General features: G+C 41.2%; 1 protein-coding gene across 2 annotated transcripts in view; it reads left to right on the top strand.

The window, feature by feature from the left end:
- Nucleotides 1-21,659, top strand: part of LOC140194951 (myosin-IIIa) — a 176,153-nt gene that overhangs the window by 73,456 nt on the left and 81,038 nt on the right. For both annotated transcript variants that reach the window (XM_072252403.1, XM_072252404.1), the window contains exons 6-8: nt 6,038-6,194; nt 14,077-14,179; nt 20,832-20,957. In XM_072252403.1, coding sequence (XP_072108504.1) covers nt 6,038-6,194; nt 14,077-14,179; nt 20,832-20,957 — 386 coding nt within the window. The remainder of the gene's footprint in view (nt 1-6,037; nt 6,195-14,076; nt 14,180-20,831; nt 20,958-21,659) is intronic.

A 21,659-nucleotide genomic window follows, 5' to 3' on the forward strand; every position in this document is an offset into this window, starting at 1 on the left:
CGAAATGATAGGAGAAGACAGGAGGGGGAGGGATGGAGCCAAGAGCTGTACAGTTGATTGGCAAAAGGGATATGAGAGGATCATGGGACAGGAGGCCCAGGGAGAAAGAAAAGGGGGAGGGGGGAGAAAACCCATGTTGGAGGAACAACACCTTATATTCTGTCTGGGTAGCCTCCAACCTGATGGCATGAACATTGACTTCTCAAACTGCCGCTAATGCCCCACCTCCCCCTCGTACCCCATCCGTTATTTATTTATATTCACGCATTCTTTTTTTCTCCCTCTGTCCCTCTCACTATACCCCTTGCCCATCCTCGGGTTTTACTAGCTCTTCTTTCAGTTAGTCCTGACGAAGGGTCTCGGCCCGAAACGTTGACTGTACCTCTTCCTATAGATGCTATCTGGCCTGCTGCATTCACCAGCAACATTGGTGTGTGTTGCTTGAAACAATATCGTGATTCTTTTTTTTTTTGTCTATCCTGCTTGTTATTTTTCAAAGAATTCCAAGAGATTTGTCAGGCAAGATTTTTCCTTGAGGAAGCCGTGCTGACTGTGGCCTATTTTTTCATGTGTCTCCAGGTAGCCTGAGACCTCATCCTTAATAATCAACTCCAATGTCTTCCCAACCTCTGAGGTCAGAGTAACTAGCCTATAGCTTTCCTTTCTTCTGTCTGTCTCCTTTCTTGAAGAGTGGAGTGACATACGCAATTTTCCAGTCTTCCAGAACAAATGGTGTTATTGGAACTGATGAAATGTTGTAAGAGCTGCCAAAGACTCGTGTTTTGTCAGAAACTATGAGGTCACTCATAGCTGTTCTCTTCCACATTTGCCCCTCTACCAAGGAAGACTAAATTGTTATTCAATCAGACCAACCAAGGGCTGAAAATAACTGCTTCAGCTGCTAACAACCCAGAATGAATTTCAAAACTACACCTGCACAACAACAGAATCACTTCCCCATGTACGCAGAGCCTGCCTCCACATTGGATTTCTTCACTGACTTCTTCCCAAGGCTCATCTCCACAAATCCAATTGAATATTAAGTCTGGCTCATTTATCTGAATGGTCTGACTAATATCAGCCTCATGGTACCTAGTACAACAAAATATTCATCCAATGCTTCCAATTTTGGTAGCCCACTTTTAAAACTGCTTTTATTTAAAAGAAAAGCACCTGAGTGGAGTCTCAAGCAACACACACAAAATGCTGGGGGAACGCAGCAGGCCAGGCAGCATCTATAGGAAGAGGTTAGTCCTGACAAAGGGTCTTGGCCCAAAACGTCAACTGTACCTCTTCCTATAGATGCTGCTTGGCCTGCTGCATTCCACCAGCATTTTGTGTGTGTTGCTTGAATTACCAGCATCTGCAGATTTCCTCATGTTTGAGTGGAGTCTGTCCTCTGATAGATTAGGCATCAATCTAGTTTGAGATTTGCTCAATCCAGTCTAATGAGAAACAGTTCCCTCAAGGCATTTTTGCCTTCTTTGGCTTGCCTTTACCGAGTCAACCTTTTGTTCTGTTACAGGTAGGAATGAGTTCATTTTGGAGTATGTAGAGTAACCCTGTAATCTCATTTCCATGCGCTCTCCCTGTAGCTACGTCAAACTTTCCATTTCAAGTATTTATTGTTCCCATTTGAGTGCCTTGATTTTAATCTGCCCAAACTAGAGTGTATCCCAGACCATAAGTCACTTTCTACATTTGTGAAAGGGATTTCTTGTGTCACATTGGCTATTTAGCCAGTTACCATCACTGGGACTGGTATAGAATGTGAGCATTAGAGAAATTGAGTTGTTTTTGGGGCTGAGAGCAAAGAATACAGATGAGCATACCTTTCCAAATTTGGTTTGCGAACAGGTAAGCCAAAGACAATGTGAATGCTTAGTTGAAGGCTCAAGAAGTCACTCTCTCACAAGTGAGAGGGTGAGATTCATTTCCTAGTGGCAAATTTATTTATTTATTTGTTTAGAGATATAGCACAGAATAGACCCTTCCGGCCCTTTGAGCTGCACTGCCCAGGAGCTCTCCCGACAAGCCCAATTTAACCATAATCTATTCACGGGACAATTTCCATAACCTATTAGGCTACCTGGTACATCCTTGTGGGAGGAAACTGCATGACCCAGGGGAAAATCCATGCATTCCATGGCACTGGAATTGAACTTCAAACCCCAGAATGCCCAAGCCATAATAGTGTTGGAATAACCGCTACACTACTGTAATGTAACCGCTCATCAACCAGGTGCTCAGCATCTGCTTGTTGCAAGTGGCTAACCAGTTAACACAACAGGAACTCAAGCTTGTTCTGCTATTCAGTATGGTCTTTTCTGTGCCAACTCCCCATAGCCCTCACTTCCTTGATTCTTGAAATGTATCTTTCTCTGTCTTAAGCACTTTTTTTTTAAAGATTGGCTTTATTTGTCACATGTCGATCGTAACATTGAGACATCAAAACATAGTGAAATGTGTCACTTCCGTCATCATTTACAATGTGCTGGGGCAGGCTGCAAGTGTCGTCATGCCTCCAGTGCCAACATACCATGCCCACTAACTCTAAATGTACATCTTTGGAATATGAACCTAGAACATAGAAATCCACAGCTCATTACAGGCCCTTCGGCCCACAATGTTGTGCCGACCATATAACCTACTCTAGAAGCTGCCTAGAATTTCCCTGGCACATAGCCCTTTATTTTTCTAAGCTCCATGTACCTATCTAAGAGACTCTTAAAAGACCCTATTGTATCCGCTTCCACCACTGCTGCCGGCAGTGCATTCCACACACCCACCACTCTCTGTGTGAACAACTTACCCCTGACATCCCCTCAGTACCTATTTCCAAGCACTTTTAAACTTTAAAGCACCTCGTATTAGCAATTTCAGCCCAGGGAAAAAGCCTCTGGCTAGCCGCACGATCAATGCGACTCATCTTATATAGCTTCATCAGGTCACCTCTCATCATCTGTCGCTCCAAGGCGAAAAGGCCAAGTTATTCTCGTAAGGTACGCCCTCCAGTCCAGGCAACATCCTTGTAAGTCTCCTCTGCACTCTCTGTATAGTACCCATATTCTTCCTGTAGTGAGGTGACCAGAATGGAACACAGTACTCCAAGTGGAGTCTGGCCAAGGTCTTAAATAGCTGTAACATTACCTCACAGCTTTTGAACTCAATCCCACGTTTGATGAATGCCAACACAACATACGACTTCTTGACAACACTGTCAACCTGCACAGCAGCTTTGAGTGTCCTACGGACACGGGCCTCGAGACCTCTCAGATCGTCCGCACTGCCAAGAGTCTCACCATTGAAATTATCTTTCTTTCTTTTTTAATCTTTTTACTAGTTTTCAAGTTCATAAACATAATAACAATAGTGATATAAAGAGATTGGAATTACATTATTGATAATAAACATAGAGAAGAGAAAGCTACAAATAGTACAAGTGTAATAAATTTCCAAACTCTTGATATAATTAATCATGAAGAGAAAAAAATAAAAAGAAAAAATATCACAAAGAAAAACCCCAAAAAAACAAAAAAAAACAAAAAAACAAGAAAAAACCAAACAGCCAAAACAGGGCTGTTAGATCCAATATATTAGATCGAATATATTCATTAATGTCGCCAACTCTGCTCCTCTATTCATATATTCTAAGTTAATAAAAAGGATTCGGAAAAAGTCATCATATTGAAAATGTTGAATAAATGGCTTCCAAATCGCTTCAAATTTAACCGAAGGATCAAAAATGAGACTTCTGATTTTTTCTAAATTTAAACATGATATAGTTTGAGAAAACCATTGAAATGTAGTAGGAGGATTGGTCTCTTTCCAATTCAATAAAATGGATCTTCTGGCCATTATAGTAACAAATGCGATCGTACGACAGGCTGAAGAGGATAAACAGCTATGTTCCATCATTGGCAAACCAAAAATTGCCGCAATAGGATGAGGTTGTAAATCAAAACGCAAAACTGTTGAAATGATCTCAAAGATATCTTTGCAAAATTTTTCCAAGAGAGGGCAGGACCAGAACATATGAGTCAAAGAGGCCACCTCAGAGTGACATCTGTCACAAATAGGATTTATATGGGAGTGAAAACGAGCTAGTTTATCTTTAGAAATGTGGGCCCTATGTACTACCTTAAATTTTATCAGCGTATGTTCAGCACATATAAAGGAAGAACTAACTATTTGAAAAATTTTCTCCCATTTCTCTATAGGTAGGTGAATTTGAAGTTTCCTTTCCCATTCATCTTTAATTTTAACAGATATACTTGGCTGTATTTTTAATTATATCATAAATAGTTGTTATTAATCCCTTCTGATAAGGATTTAAGCCTAAAATTTTTATTAATATTATATTCTGTCGTCAAATCTGACCCACCAAAATGAGAAGAAACTAGTGCACCTGGAGGAAATGCATGTGGTCATTGGGAAAACATTCACACTCCTTACAGACAGTGGTGGCAATCAAACCCCGATCAGTAATCGCTTGTGCTGTAAAACGATTGCACTAACCACTGCGCTGCTGAGCTGCCTCCTCGAATGACCTAGTATTCATAACCCAATGGTGTAGAAGGCTCTATCACCCTCTGTGAAAGAAAATTTCAACATAGCCCAGTTTTAAATGTCTAGCCCGTCTTGCAACAATGCACCTTCATTTAAGACTCTCCCCTTAATGAAAGCATCTCAATATCTACCCCATCATGCCTGCTCAAGATCTTGTGGGACACAACAATAACCCCACCCCCACCCCCTTCTGTTGAGCTCTGACGCAAACAGATCAAATATATCTAGCTTCTTTAGATAGGACGGTCCTCTCATCTACAGAATGAGCTTGGTGAATCTCCTTTGGGTTGCCTCCATGCTCTCCTTTCTGAAACAGTTTCCAAAACGTGGCTGGCATGATTGTGTAGTGGTTAGTTTAATGACATTACGGCACCAGTGACCCAGTTTCAATCCCACCGCTGTCTGTGAGCAGATGATCTTCTCTAGGTGCTCCGGTTTCCTCCCATGTTCTAAAAGACGTACAGATTGTTGGGTTAATTAATCATATGGGTGTAGTAGAGCGGTGTTAGCTCACTGAGTCAGAGGAGCCTGTTACTGTGATGTATTACTCATTCAATAAAACTTCATAAAACTGTTGGCAGCACTCTAGGTGTGGCTCAACGGTTAATTGTAATAAAACCTCTCTATTTTTAAACCCTTTGTAATAAAGGTCAAGGTGTCCTTATCTACTTGTTTGACCTGTGTACTATAATTTTGTGATTCATGCTCTACAACACCTAAATACTTTGCTCATTTGCATTCTCCCTCCATTTAGATAATTTGTGTGAGGGACGCTTCTGCTAGATAACTTCAGGGCAGCTGAAAACTTGGCAACTGCTCTGGTATGATGTAGTTTAAGCTGGGTGAATGACCCAGCCTGTGGTCTCTTGAATTTCCTGTCTTCACTTTTGCCAGTTTGCATTCATTTGCTTTGAGCTGGGGAGCCAACGATCCATTGAATTAATGTGCACTCTGGTTCAGATGAAATGAAATAATGCAACAAATTACTCAATTTAGCATAATGAGACTGTTGGACATCTGATCACTTCCCCAAACAAAGTTTTTTATGTCACTTGGAGCACAATTTACTGCGGAAGGTGATTTTGTTATACTTACTTAGGCTTCCAAAAAGTTTAGAGCTGATGCAATGTTTTTCCTTGAATGTAGTAATTGTATGTAGAAAATAGTTTTAGTTGAGTCTGTCGCATATCTGTATGACAGTATGGAAATTAAATCCTTGTCTCTCAATGTAGCTCTTCCCCTTCCCATTTACTACAGCCAGGCGGCAATTGTGTAGCTATTTTAATATTTAATTATATTTCAATTGAAATATCCTTTTAGAGTTAGTACATAATTAATGAAGTAGATTGGAGGAAAATCTTGGAAGCTCAGGGACAGTAACAATATGCTGACAAGGAGGATAGTTTGTGATAGTCCATCTATTTGACAGGATAGTTAATTTAATATGTGAATCGTTGCTTTTATCTAGTAAAAGGTGCGAAAATCAATGAATACCTTCTGGAAAAATCCCGAGTTGTGCATCAGGATGAAGGCGAGAAAAATTTCCATATTTTCTACTATATGTTTGCTGGAATATCTCCTGCTGATCAGGAAGTCTATGGTCTTCTGGATCCTAAGTTCTACAGGTAACACCTTATTTCAGAAACTAATTTATTGCATTTTTTTTTATCGTGTGGAAGAAATTACTTTAGTATTCAAATGGGAAAGGCCCCTTGTAGTGTTTTACCAATTTTAATAAATGTTGGTGATTTCAGTTCTTGAAAAACAAAAGGCACTGAAGCTTCACTGGAGGTCAAATGTGCAAATATTTTCAACCCACATCCTCTTTTTGAAAGGGCACTAAAATATAATGGTCCAGTGAAGAGAATCATGTTGAATTACCTGACAGGAATTACATGCACAATCATTTAATTAAATAAAGGTTAAAGATTAGCTTTGTGTGTCGCATACATGGAAATGATGAAATGAGCTATTGGTGTCAATGACCAACACACAGTGGGAGGATATGCTGAGGACCACCTGCAAATGGGACCATGCTTCTGGCGCCAATGTAGCATGCCAAAAACTTACTAGCCCTTACTAATTTGAACATCTTTGGAATGTGGGAGAGGGGTTGAACCTGAGCACCCAAAGGAAATCCATGCGGTCACGGTGAGAATGTACATACTCCTTACATGCAGCGGTGGTACCTTGATCGCTGGTGATGTGAAGTGTTGCACTAACTACATGCCACCCCAAAATATATAATGCATAATGCTGTCATAGCAAATTGAATGATATGTAAGACAAGTTTTCACAGTATCTCGGTACATGCGACAAAACCAAGCTAATTTACTGAAGGGAAATAAAGGGCTGAATTGTGCTGGCTCTTGCCCGTAATTTTAAAGGAACTGCAGGTGTTCAGCTGCTAGCAAGTTTTTCCTGGACTTGGTGATTGGTTGTTATTGCAGTGATGTGTACTAGGTACTGTGGTCTAGTGCTGGCTCCGTGTGGAGTTGGTCAGTCAGTCAGTCAGCCAGACTTGGCATGGAATCAGAATCCCTATTCATCTGAATGAAGGTTCTGGAAATGTGGATTGGAGTTTGATTTTTGAACTGTTACATATTGTTTTCATTGTTACTTATGTATTAGTTCACAGAGTTCTCATGTTATTTTTAATTTTTATATTTCTATCTTTTTAATAATTTTTAATGTCGTTAAATGTTTAGATTTAGATTAGATTAGATTATGAGGACACGCAGTCCTCTTTTATTGTCATTTAGTAATGCATGCATTAAGAAATGATACAATATTCCTCTGGTGTGATATCACAGAAACACAGGACAGACCAAGACTGAAAAACTGACAAAAATCACATAATTATAACATATAGTTACAACAGTACAACAATACCATAACTTGATGAAGAACAGGCCATGGCACAGTAAAAAAAGATTAAAGTCTCTCGAAAGTCCCACATCTCACGCAGACGGGAGAAGGAAGAAAACTCTCCCTGCCATGCCTGACCACAGTCTGACTCTGAGTCATCCAAAAACTTCAAGCTCTGATCAGCCCTCCGACACCGAGTACCGAGCGCCATCCCTGCCGAACACTTCGACCTCAGTCTCAGTCGCCAGCTGCAGGCAAAACCGGGATATTTTATTATCAAGGATATTTTATTACCCAGGATATTTTATTATCAGGGATATTTTAAAAATCTGTAGCCTCAAAACCTTTATCAGGTTGAGGCTCTATCCCAGTCTTACTCCGGTCAAAGTTTTGGAGTATTCCAGGGCAAGACCCCAGAGGTAGGGCGGCTGAGGCCTCCTGAGCCTCACTCAGTGCCTTCAGGTTTGGGAGACCCAGTACGATTGGCTGCGTGCACCATGCAGGTGTGGTGGATGAGCTTGGGCAGCAGACCCAATTGGTCACTCTTGAATAAGGCTTGGATTCCAATAATCTTTTATAATTTGCCAGTCGTTCATCAACGAATATATGAGGTTATTGTGAATGGCACCATGGCTCATCTAGTAGATCTGCAGTCTCACTGCTCCACTAACCCAGTTTCAAGCCTGACCCTGGCAGCTGTTCATATGGAGTTTGCATGGTTTCACTGTCCCAGCATGTACTTCCTTCCAGTGCACTTGTTTCTACCAGTTCTAAAGGCATGTGGGTCAGTAGGTTAATATGCCAGTGTAAATTGCCCTTTGTGTGTAGGTGAGTAGTTGAATCTAGGGGCAGTTGATGGAAATGTAGAGAGAATAGATTGGGATTAGTGCCCATGGGTGCTTGTTGATTAGCACAGATGCAGAGGGCCAAATGGCCTCTTTTATTTCTCCTATCTGACCTTATGATTCTATTTTCAAAATTTGCTGAATTGATTTTCCTTTTTTATTGCACATTTGAAGCCAAAAACTTATTTTCAAAAGATGAAATTAAGTGAATATAGATGGAATGCTTACTTGTGTACAATATTTCCAGCTGTATAACTGTGCCAATATCCCTGAAGTTTAGCTCAGAAAGCAAGCTAACTGCTCCTTCACCACATTGCTTCTTCCTGGTGCTAGTTTTCAAGAGTTGTTCTCATTTGCAAACTAATGCAAAGGTCAGTGGAGCAGTTAGGCAGTAGTTCTACTAGATGAGTCACTGTGCCACTCACAAAAACTTCATATTTTCATTGAGAAATGACTGGCAAGTTATAAAAGATTATTGGAGTCCAGGCCTGGTTCGAGAGTGACCAATTGGGTCTGCTGCCCAAGCTCATCCACCACACCTGCATGGCGCATGCAGCCAATCATATTGGGTCTCGCAAACCCAAAAGCACTGAGTGAGGCTCAGGAGGCCTCTCGGACCATGGGGTTCAGAGCTGCTCTTTGTAGCAAACTCTAGGCCAGGGGTTCCACCCTTTTTTATTCCATGGACCAATACCATTAAGCGGTCATGTTCAGAGCTGTGATGCTTTCTATGGTGCATCTATAAAAGTTGGTGAGGGTCAACAGGCACAAGTTGCATTTCTTTACCTGCGTGAGGAAGTGGAAGTGTAGCACCTTCTCGTCTATGGTGTTTATGTGGTTGGAGAAGGACAAGAAATTAGTGATGTTCACACCTAGAAACCTGAAGCTGCCAACCCTCTTGACCTCTGCCCCAATGACATACACAAAAGCCTGTGCTCCATCCCACTTCCTGAAGTCGATGACCATAGAACATAGAATAGTACAGCACAGTACAGGCCCTTCGGCCCACAGTGTTGTGCCGACCCTCAAACCCTGCCTCCCTTATAACCCCTCACCTTAAATTCCTCCATATACCTGTCTAGTAATCTCAAACTTCACTAGTGTATCTGCCTCCACCACTGACTCAGGCAGTGCATTCCACGCACCAACCACTCTCTGAGTAAAAAAACCTTCCTCTAATATCCCCCTTGAACTTCCCACCCCTTACCTTAAAGCCATGTCCTCTTGTATTGAGCAGTGGTGCCCTGGGGAAGAGGCGCTGGCTATCCACTCTATCTATTCCTCTTAGTATCTTGTATACCTCTATCATGTCTCCGCTCATCATCCTCCTCTCCAAAGAGTAAAACCCTAGCTCCCTTAATCTCTGATCATAATCCATACTCTCTAAACCAGGCAGCATCCTGGTAGATCTCCTCTGTACCCTTTCCAATGCTTCCACATCCTTCCTATAGTGAGGCGACCAGAACTGGACACAGTACTCCAAGTGTGGCCTAACCAGAGTTTTATAGAGCTACATCATTACCTCGCAGCTCTTAAACCCTATCCCTCGACTTATGAAAGCTAACACCCTCTAAGCTTTCTTAACTACCCTATCTACCCGTGAGGCAACTTTCGGGGATCTGTGGACATGTACCCCCAGATCCTTCTGCTCCTCCACACTACCAAATATCCTGCCATTTACTTTGTACTCTGCCTTGGAGTTTGTCCTTCCAAAGTGTACCACCTCAGACTTCTCCGGGTTGAACTCCATCAGCCCACTTCTGCAACCTATCAATGTTTCTCTGCAATCTTCGACAATCCTCTACACTATCTACAACACCACCAACCTTTGTGTCTTCTGAAAACTTGCCAACTCACCCTTCTACCCCCACATCCAGGTCGTTAATAAAAATCACAAAAAGTAGAGGTCCCAGAACCGATCCTTGTGGGACACCACCAGTCACAACCCTCCAACCCGAATGTACTCCCTCCACCACCACCCTCTGCCTTCTGTAGGCAAGCCAATTCTGAATCCACCTGGCCAAACTTCCCTGGATCCCATGCCTTCTGACTTTCTGAATAAGCCTGCCATGCAGATCCTTGTCAAATGCCTTGCTAAAATCCATGTAGAACACATCCACTGCACTACCCTCATCTATGTGCCTGGTCACCTCAAAGAACTCTATCAGGGTTGTTAGACAGGATCTGCCCTTCAGAAAGCCATGCTGACTGTCCCTGATCAGACCATGATTCTCTAAATGCCCATAGATCCTATCTCTAAGAATCTTTTCCAGCAGCGTTCCCACCACAGCCGTTAGGCTCACTGGTCTATAATTACCCGGACTATCCCTACTACCATTTTTGAACAAGGGGACAACATTTGCCTCCCTCCATCCTCCGGTACCATTCCCAAAGACAACGAGGACATAAAGATCCTAGCTAGAGGCTCAGCAATCTCTTTCCTCACCTTGTGGAGCAGCCTGGGGAGTATTCTGTCAGGCCCCGGGGACTTAGCTGTCCTAATGTATTTTAACTACTCCAACACCTCCTCTCCCTTAATATCTACATGCTCCAGAACATCAACCTCACTCATATTGTCCTCACCGTCATCAAGTTCCCTCTCATTGGTGAATACTGTATTCATTGAGGACCTCGATCACTTCCACAGCCTCCAGGCACATCTTCCCACCTTTATCTCTAATCGGTCCTACCTTCACTCCTGTCATCCTTTTTTTCTTCACATAATTGAAGAATGCCTTGGGGTTTTCCTTTACCCTACTCGCCAAGGCCTTCTCATGCCCCCTTCTTGCTCTTCTCTGCCCCTTCTTAAGCTCCTATCTTGCTACCCTATATTCCTCAATAGACCCATCTGATCCTTGCTTCCTAATCCTCATGTATGCTGCCTTCTTCCACCTGACTAGATTTTCCACCTCACTTGTCACCCATGGTTCCTTCACCCTACCATTCTTTATCTTCCTCACTGGGACAAATTTATCCCTAACATCTTGCAAGAGATCTCTAAACATTGACAACATGTCCATAGTAGATTTCCCTGTAAAAACATCATCCCAATCCACACCCGCAAGTTCCCCAATTAAAAATTTTCTTGTCCTCTCTGATTCTATCCTTTTCCGTGATAATGCTAAAGGCCAAGGAGCAGTGGTCACTGTCCCCCAGATGCTCACCCACTGGGAGATTTGTGACCTGATCCGGTTCGTTACCTAATACTAGATCTAGTATGGCATTCCCCCTAGTCGGCTTGTCAACATACTGTGACAGGAATCCGTCCTGGACACACTTAACAAACTGTGCCCCATCTAAACCATTGGAACTAATCAGGTGCCAATCAACATTAGGGAAGTTAAAGTCACCCATGATAACAACCCTGTTATTTTTGCACCTTTCCAAAATCTGCCTCCCAATCTGCTCCTCGGTATCTCTGCTGCTACCAGGGGGCCTATGGAATACTCCCAATAAGGTAATGCCACCCCTCCTTCTCTTTTTCCTCTTTGTTTCCCTTTTGACCAGCCCTCTTGTTTCGCTGATGTTGAGGGAAAGCTTACAGTGAGAACCAGTCATGACTTATCAAATCTTCCTTAGATCTTCTTTTAAGGACAATGCCATCTACTCCTGTCTTACCATTGGCTCTCTGTTTTTAAAATTATGTTTTAATATTTTAATAGAATAAGATTGAATTTTGGGCAGTGGCGGAAGGGGTGCTAAATTGAAGAAAGCCATTTTCAGTAGTATTAGGCAGGAGCTGAGAAAAGGCATTTGGGAGCTTCTGTTATTGGGAAGATCCATGTCTGAATTGTCTAAAGGCCAGCTAGTCAGAATAACGCATTCCTGTGAGGAAGGAAGACAAGGATTGTAAAGTTCAAGAAAATTGGATGATGTGAGATGTAAATTTACTCAGAGTGAAAAAGGAAGCTTGTGTGAGGATTAGGAAGCTGAAACCAAACAGAGCCCCTGAGGAATGAAAAAACAGAAAAATTTAAACAGGGAATCAGGAGGGCTAAAAGGGAACATGAAATAGGATAAGAAGAATGGGAAACAGTTTAGGGATAAGAGAATCTTTAGGAGTTTAAGATCATTAGTGTGGTTAACAAATAATGCAATTTTTGATTTTGTTAGTTAATACTAAAATTTATTTAGAAAATGGAACTATTAGGATGCACATTTTAAATATCCATACTTTTTAATCAGTTTCAACATATTGTGGGATAATACCAAAGAGAAAGTATTTCCTCTACCATCTTTTACATGCATCTATTTTTTCACAATATACCACCCTCGGATTGATTTTCTTGCGGGCATTCATAGTAACCACAACAAACAATAGAATTATGAAATGTCCTTGGTAAGTAGGATTAAAGAGAATCCTACGGCATCTTATCCATATGTTTAAAAACAACAACCTAGCTAGCAAGTGGATAAGTCAACTCAAGAATGAAGAAGGGGATTTATGCCTGGCGACAAAGAAAACAGATGCCGAACGAGTACTTTGCATGAGTATTCACCAAGTAGAAGGTCATGGAGCATAATGAGATCAGCGAGGGGGGTGTCGATGTACTAGGGCATGTTGATACCAAGAAGGTGGTGTTGAATTTTAAAAATCTAAATTAGTCGCCATGGCCTGATAGAATCTATCCCAGGTGTTGAGAGGGATACCAAGAGGTTGTGAAGCACTTGACAGCAACCTTTATTTCCTCTTTATTTCAGTGGAATAGCAAATATGTGCGCTTATTTAAGAAGGGCACAAACCAGAGGCCAGACACACTTGGTCTGTTTTCTCTGGAGTGTCAGATGCTAAGGACTGACCTGATTGAAGCATATTAAATTATGAGGGCCATAAGAGCCAGTCATGTACTTTTTCCCCAGGGTGGAGATGTCAGGTATGGATTTAAGGAGAGAGGGGGAAAGCTTAAAGGAGATGGAGAAGCAAGTTGTAATTTACAGAGTGAGTTATACCTGGAGGATATTACCAGGGGAGGTGGTGGAGGCAAATACAAAAGCTATTTAGTCAGGCATTTGAACAGGTAGGAGATGACAGGATATAGACTATTTGTAGGCAGGTGGAATTAGTTAATTTAGCACCATGGTTGGCATGTACCTCACAGGCTATTCCTGTGCTGTATTGCTCTGTTTTCTCAAGAAGAAGTATCATTAACCAGTTTTTGTTAGTGACTGTGATAAATCAATTATATTATTCTTTGCAGATTCATTTCCTAAATTAATTAGAGGTTTGTCTTTGTCAATGGATTAAACATTGCTAACCCAGATTCAAAAAATTGACACCTACATTTGTTCCAAAGATTTGTTTTCGTGCAGTTGGCTATTGTATATTTGTACAGTAGCAATGTAAGGTGTGAAACAAGCTCCAGAAGTCTATGCTTTAGTTTATTTGCTTCAGATTTCCTCAAAGGTTTGTTATTGTGCTGTCTTTAGTCCTGTTACTATATACCGACCCACCCTTTTAACTACACGCTTTGATAATAAATGTGCTTTGAATCTTTGAAAAGTTTAAAACAACATTGAAAGGCTTTACCTGCATGTTTCAACTGTAGTATGAACAGTAATAATAGTAACTTATTTATAGAGCACTTTTCATACAAACAATGTAGTACAAAGTGATTTACAATGGGATAAAGTGCAGAGATGAAAATAAAAGACAAAACGATATTAGTTAAAAGCAAGATCAATCAGTTTTGAGCTGGGGTTTTAAAGTATTAACTGAGCACGCATCCTTTATAGTTTTAAGTGTCATTTGGACAGTGTCATGTGAGATCTGAAAATACAACCCAGTCTTTTCTAGGTACCTAAATCACAAATATGGTTCTGATGAAATCATCCAACTTTGGAACAAGAAATACCATGAAGTATGCAATGCCATGGACATGGTTGGATTTCTCGAGCAGGTAAATCAGCTGTTTCTCGAAATGTTAGTACTTATTTTTAATGTGAAATTGCCATTGCAAATGTATGCATTTTGGCAGTTAGTGTAAGTGGGTGTATCCAATTGTGGTGCTCTTCTCTCTAAGTACTATTTTGAAATGTTTTCATTATTAATATCCATCCTTCAAAAAATGGAACTTATCTGGTATTTTAAGCACTAAACAAAGTATTAATCTCCATTACAGAGAAGAGAAATAATGAGAGGATTTGATGTGGAGTTATGAGGGAGAAGTTAGAAGACACTGAATTTTGGACCAAACACAACATAGCTCAGTGGCAGTGAACAAAGTCTTTTAAAGAGAAACCATTTAGGCTACAGTTTGGGGATAAGAAGATTTTTTTTAGAGTTTAAGAGCATTAGTGTGGTTAACAAATAATGCAATTTTTGATTTTGTTGGTTAATACTAAAATTTATTTAGAAAATGTATATATTAGAATGCACACTTTAAATACCCATACTTCTTAATCAGTTTCAACATAATTTGGGATAATACCAAAGAGGAAGTATTTCCTCTGCCAACTTTTACACATACTAATTTTAGAAAAAGCTGAAATCTGATTTGAAAGAATAACTCTTACTTTGACAGCTTCAGGTTCAGACTCTACTGATTTTATTATCTAATGGATTACTTTATAGGCATTGAAATGCTCCATGCTAAAATGTTGGATTCTTATTTATTCCTAGCTTAGCACACCTGAAAATTAATTGCCTTTGCGTGCACACATGCATTTAAATTTGTTAAGCATTCCACGTCTTTCTTCTCATTCCTACATTGTATTGGAGGGTGTATTTGTGATAGGATGGGGTCAGGGTCAGGCTTAGGCTCAAGATGGAGAGTAGAGAATGCCACCGGGTATGATGTTCCATATCAGCTTTTTGTATTTCCAGGATTTTCTTAAGCAATGTTCTTGACATTGAATTTATTTATGAACATAAGAAATAGAAGCAGGAGCAGGCCATTTGGACCATCGTGCTTGCACTACCATTCAGTATGGTCATAGCTGAATTTGTATCTTAGTCCCACTTTCCTGCATTAATCCAATCTACAGTGCCTATAAAAAGTATTCACTCCCTTGGAAGTTTTCATGTTTTATTGTTTTACAACATTGCATCACGGTGGATTTAATTTGGCTTTTCTTGACTCTGAACAACAGAAAAAGACTTTGTGTCAAAGTGAAAACAGCTCTCTACAAATTGATCTAAATTAATTACAAATGTAAAACTCAAAATAATTGATTGTGTAAGTATTCACATCAAATCATCACTGATGCAGCCAATTGGTTTTGGAAGTCACCTAATTAGTTAAATAGAGATCTGTGTGCAGTGAAGACATTTTAATTGATTGTAGTAAAAATATGCCTGTATCTGGAAGGTCTAACTGCTAGTGAGTCAGTACCCTGGCAAAAACTACACCATGGACAAAAGAACACTCCAAGCAACTCCGTGAAAAGTTTATTAAAAACCACAAGTCAGGAGATGGATACAAGAAAATCTCCAAGTCACTGAATATCCCTTGGAGTACAGTTAAGTCAATCATCAAGACATGAAAAGAATATGGCACAGCTGTAAATCTGCCTAGAGCATCCCATCCTCAAAAACTGAGAGATTGTGCAAGAAGGGGACTAATGAGGAGAGGGGCACCAAGAGGCCTATGACAACTCTGCAGGAGTTACAAACTTCACTGGCTGGGATGGGAGAGACTGCGCATATAACAACTGCTGCCCGAGTGCTTCACCAGTCGCAGCTTTATGGGAGAGTGGCAAAGAGAAAGCCACTATTGGGAAAAAACTCACACGAACTATCAGCTAGAGTTTGCCAGAAGGCACGTGGGAGACTCTGAAGTCAGCTGGAAGAAGTTTCTATGGTCTAATGAAACTAAAATTGAGCTATTTGGCCATCAGACTAAATGCTATATTTTAAACACTGCACATCATCAAAAACACACCATCCATACCATGAAGCATGGTGGCAGCTGCATCATGCTGTGGGGATGCTTCACTGCAGCAGGCCCTGGAAGGCTTGTGAAGGTAGAGGGTAAAATGAGTCCAGCAAAGTACAGAGAAATCCTGGAGGAAAACCTGATGCAGTCTAAAGAGAACTGTGACTTGCAAGAAGATTTATTTTCCGGTAAGACAATGATCCCAAGCATTAAGCCAAAGCTACATAGGAATGGTTTAAAAATAACAAAGTTAATGTCTTGGAGTGGCCAAGTCAGAGTCCAGACCTCAATCCAATTTAGAATTTGTGACAACTTGAAAAGGGTTGTTCACTCATGATCCACATGCAATCTGACAGAGCTTGAGCAGTTTTGTAAAGAAGAATGGGGAGAAATTGCAGTGTCCAGATGAGCAAAGCTGATAGAGGCCTATCCACACAGACTTAAGGCTGTAATTACTGCCAAAGGTGCATTAACTAAATACTGACTTGATGGAGGTGAGTAATTATGCAATCAATTATTTTGTGTTTCAAAGTTAAAACAAATTTCTACTACTTGGTCTAAGTTTATTATAGCTCCGATGTGGAAGTTTTTTTCTGTTGATCAGTGTCAAAAAAGCCAAATTCAATCCACTGTATTTCAATGTTGTAAAATAATAAAACATGAAATCTTTCAAGCGGGTGAATACTTTTTATAGGCACTGTAAGAACATAAAATGTGAGGAGTCTGAGTAGGCCATATCATTCATGTCCAAAGTTCAAAGTACATATACATTTGAAGTCAGAAACTTACATACACCTCAGCCAAATACATTTTAATTCAGTTTTTCACAATTCCTGACATTTAATCCTAGAAAACGTTCCCTGTCTTAGGTCAGTTAGGATCACTACTTTATTTTAAGAATGTTAAATATCAGAATAATAGTAGAGAGAATGATTTACTTCAGCTTTTATTTCTTTCATCACTTTCCCAGTGGGTCAGAAGTTTACATACACTTTGTTAATATTTGGTAGCATTGCCTTTAAATTGTTTAACTTGGGTCAAATGTTTTGGGTAGCCTTCCACAAGCTTCTCACAGTAAGTTTCTGGAATTTTGTTCCATTTCTCCAGACAGAACTGGCGTAACTGAGTCAGGTTTGTAGGCCTCCTTGCTTGCACACGTTTTTTCAGTTCTACCCACACATTTTATCGGATTGAGATCAGAAAATGATGTCGAGCTGGTTCATCCTTGGGAGCAATTTCCAAACGTCTGAAGGTACCACGTTCATCTGTACAAACGCAAGTATAAACACCAAGGGACCACGCAGCTGTCATACTGCTCAGGAAGGAGACGCATTCTGTCTCCTAGAGATGAACGTACTTTGGCGCGAAAAGTGCAAATCAATCCCAGAACAACAGCAAAGGACCTTGTGAAGATGCTGGAGGAAACAGGTAGACAAGTATCTATATCCACAGTAAAACGAGTCCTATATCGACATAACCTGAAAGGCTGCTCAGCAAGGAAGAAGCCACTGCTCCAAAACTGCCATAAAAATGCCAGTGTACAGTTTGCAAGTGCACATGGGGACAAAGATCTTACTTTTTGGACAAATGTCCTCTGGTCTGATGAAACAAAAATTGAAATGTTTGGCCGTGATGACCATCGTTATGTTTGGAGGAAAAAGGGTGAGGCTTGCAAGCTGAAGAACACCATCCCAACCGTGAAGCATGGGGGTGGCAGCATCATGTTGTGGGAGTGCTTTGCTGCAGGAGGGAACTGGTGCACTTCACAAAATAGATGGCACCATGAGGAAGGAAAATTATGTGGATATATTGAAGCAACATCTCAAGACATCAGCCCAGGAAGTTAAAGCTCAGTCGCAAATGGGTCTTTCAAATGGACAATGACCCCAAGTATACCTCCAAAGTTGTGGAAAAGTTGCTTAAGGACAACAAAGTCAAGGTATTTAAGTGGCCATCACAAAACCCTGACCTCAATCCGATAGAAAATTTGTGGGCAGAACTGAAAAAGCGTGTGCGAGCAAGGAGGCCTACAAACCTGACTCAGTTACCCCAGCTCTGTCTGGAGGAATGGAACAAGATTCCAGCAACTTACTGTGAGTTGTATCATTCATCATCATGAAGTGTTTCGAGAGGCTCGTCATGAGGCACATCAAGATCCTGCTGCCTCCCTTACTGGACCCTCTGCGGTTCATGTACCGTCCCAACCGTTCAACAGACGACACCATTGCCATCACCCTCCACCTGGCCCTAACCCACCTGGACAAAAAAGACATGTACATTCAAATGCTGTTGATAGACTTCAGTTCAGCATTCAACACAATCATTCCTCAGAAACTGATTAGAAAGCTAAGCCTACTGGGCCTGGACACCTCCATCTGCAGCTGGATCCTAGACTTCCTGACTGGGAGACCTCAGTCAGTCCGGATTGGAAGCAGCATCTCCAACACCATCACACTGAGCACGGGGGACCCCCAGGGCTGTGTGCTCAGTCCACTGCTGTTCACTCTGCTGACCCACGACTGTGCTGCAACACACAGCTCAAACCACATCATCAAGTTTGCCAATGAAATGACCGTGGTGGGTCTCATCAGCAAGAACGATGAGTCAGCATACAGAGAGGAGGTGCAGAGGCTAACGGACTGGTGCAGAGCCAAAAACCTGTCTCTGAATGTGAACAAAACAAAAGAGATGGTTGATGACTTCAGGAGGACATGGAGTGACCACTCTCCACTGAACATCGACGACTCCTCTGTAGAGATTGTTAAGAGCACCAAATTTCTTGGTGTTCACCTGGCAGAGGATCTCACTTGGTCCCTCAACACCAGCTCCATAGCAAACAAAGCCCAGCAGCGTCTCTACTTTCTGTGAAGGCTGAGAAAAGTCCATCTCCCACCCCCCATCCTCACCACATTCTACGGAGGTTGTATTGAGAGCATCCTGAGCAGCTGCATCACTGCCTCGTTCAGAAATTGCACCATCTTGGATCACAAGACCCTGCAGCGAATGGTGAGGTCAGCTGAGAAGATCATCGGAGTCTCTCTTCCCACCATTACAGACATTTACACCACACGCTGCATCCGTAAAGCAAACAGTATTGTGAAGGACTCCACACACCTCTCATACAAACTCTTCTCCCTCCTGCTGGGCAAAAAGCACCGAAGCATTCAGGCTCTCATGACCAGACTATGTAACAGTTTCTTCCCCCAAGCCATCAGACTCTTCAATGCCCAGAGCCTGGACTGACACCGTCCTACTGGCCTCTACTGTGCCTGTTGTCTTGTTTATTATTTGTTGTAATGCCTGCACTGTTTTGTGCACTTAATGCAGTCCTGGGTAGGTCTGTAGTCTAGTGTAGTTTTGTGTTGTTTTATGTAGTTCAGTGTAGTTTTTATATTGTTCATGTAGCACCATGGTCCTGAAAAACATTGTCTTGTTTTTACTGCCCACTGTACCAGTAGTTATGGTCGAAATGACAATAAAAAGTGACTTGACTTGAGAAACTGATGGAAGGCTACCTGAAACGTTTGACCCAAGTTAAACAATTTAAAGGCAATGCTACCAAATACTAACAAAGTGTATGTAAACTTCTGACCCACTGGGAAAGTGATGAAAGAAATAAAAGCCAAATTAAATCATTCTGTCTACTATTATTCTGACACTTCACATTCTTAAAATAAAGTAGTAATCCTAACTGACCTAAGACAGGGAATGCTTTCTAGGATTAAATGTCAGGAATTGTGAAAAACTGAGTTCAAATTAATTTGGCTAAGGTATATGTAAACTTCTGACTTCAACTGTATGTCACCATATACCACCCTTGGATTCATTTTCTTGCAGGCATTCACAGTGACCAGACCAAAACACAATAGAATCAAAGGAAAATTGCACACAACAAATATGGACAAACAACCAATGTGGGAAAGATAAAATGCTATGCAAATACCTGGTTGTATGGGACCTAAGGCTCCAATACCTCCTTCCTAAAGGCACAAGTGAGAAGAGAGTATGGCCTTGGATGGTGGGGGTCCTTGAAGATGAACACTGCTTTCCAGTGATAGCGCTCCTTCTAGTGTGTTCCGTGGTGGGCATAGGTCTGATTTGCCTTAGGCTTCATCTCCTCCTCTGTGCTTGTTCCCCATAGACCTCAAGGCTTTGATCTTTCTAAATTGTATCTTTATCTTTAAATACCCTCATTATCAATCTCCTCATTCCAACTTTATCAAAAAAAATACTATTGATTTCTGTCTTAAATTTTGACAGTGACTGAGTTTCCACATGCCTCCAGGTTAGAATTCCAAAGGACCACTATGCTCTGGGTGAAATAATTGCTTCTCATCTCTGTCCTGAGTGCTGATGCTATACATTGAGACTCTGACTCCTGGCCAGGGAAGTATCTAGACCCGACTGGAGTATCTCCCAGCTCCCCTCGAACACCAATGCATCCAATCTTACACCATTTAAAAGATATTCAGCCTTTCTATTTTTACTACAAAAGTCTATGACTACATATTTTCCAGGTGCTGAAAGCATAATGATCTGTAACAAAGCTTATTTGTTAATTGGACCATTTAACGCTGTGTTGTATTTTGGCAGCAGAATGTGCTAATCGTGAATTGAAACTAACAAGAATCCATCTTAAAATACTATCCAATTCATATTTTGCCTTTATCTACAGGAGCAGGTAGACATGATGACAATATTAGCAGGAATCCTGTCGCTAGGCAATATCCTTTTCGAACCTCAAGACACTGGAATCCTTAAAGTGACAGATCAGTCTAAGGGTTGGCTGAAAGCAGCAGCAGTATGTATACCTTCAATATGTACCTCAAATAAATGAACAAACCTGAAAGTATGTGAAGTTCTCTCCAGTAAAAAGCTGTTTTTTTTTTTGTCATGACTAAAGAATCATTGAAATGTACAAGGGTGTTTTGTTTCTATAACTATTTGTATATAATCACAGTGCCTGTTTCTCAGAAATTGGTCAGATTACTTATTGAAATCTAACTCCTTTATCCTGTAATATCTTTATAAGTGCATTGAGACTCAGCAAATATATATCCAAAAATATACTGAGTTACTTTGCAAAGCAGAATATTTTAGCTACACAGGTGTTGAAACGTTAAGTAGACTCGCCTTGTGTCAGTCTGATCGAATCAGGATTACTTTATGGACACCCAAATGGATGCAAAGTGAATGTGGTGTGGAATTAAAGTCCTGCCTCCTGCAGACAGAGCGAAGGTGCACGACTTTGGGTCTCAATGATGTAGAGGAGGCCGCAGCAGGAGCACTGAATACAGTAGATGACCGCGACAGACCTGCAGTTCAAGTGTTGCCTCACCTGGAAGGAATGTTTGGAGTGCTGAATGGCGGTGAGGGAGGAGGTGAATGGGCAACAATTCACCTCCCCCATCGCCAACAATGTACTACTTGTGCCGGGGGTTTGCAAGGATAAGTGCCTGGAGGGAGATCAGTGGAGAGGGACGAACAGACAAGGAAATCACAG

Source organism: Mobula birostris, chromosome 3 (genome assembly GCF_030028105.1).
Source record: "Mobula birostris isolate sMobBir1 chromosome 3, sMobBir1.hap1, whole genome shotgun sequence".
NCBI classification, from domain to species: domain Eukaryota; kingdom Metazoa; phylum Chordata; class Chondrichthyes; order Myliobatiformes; family Myliobatidae; genus Mobula; species Mobula birostris.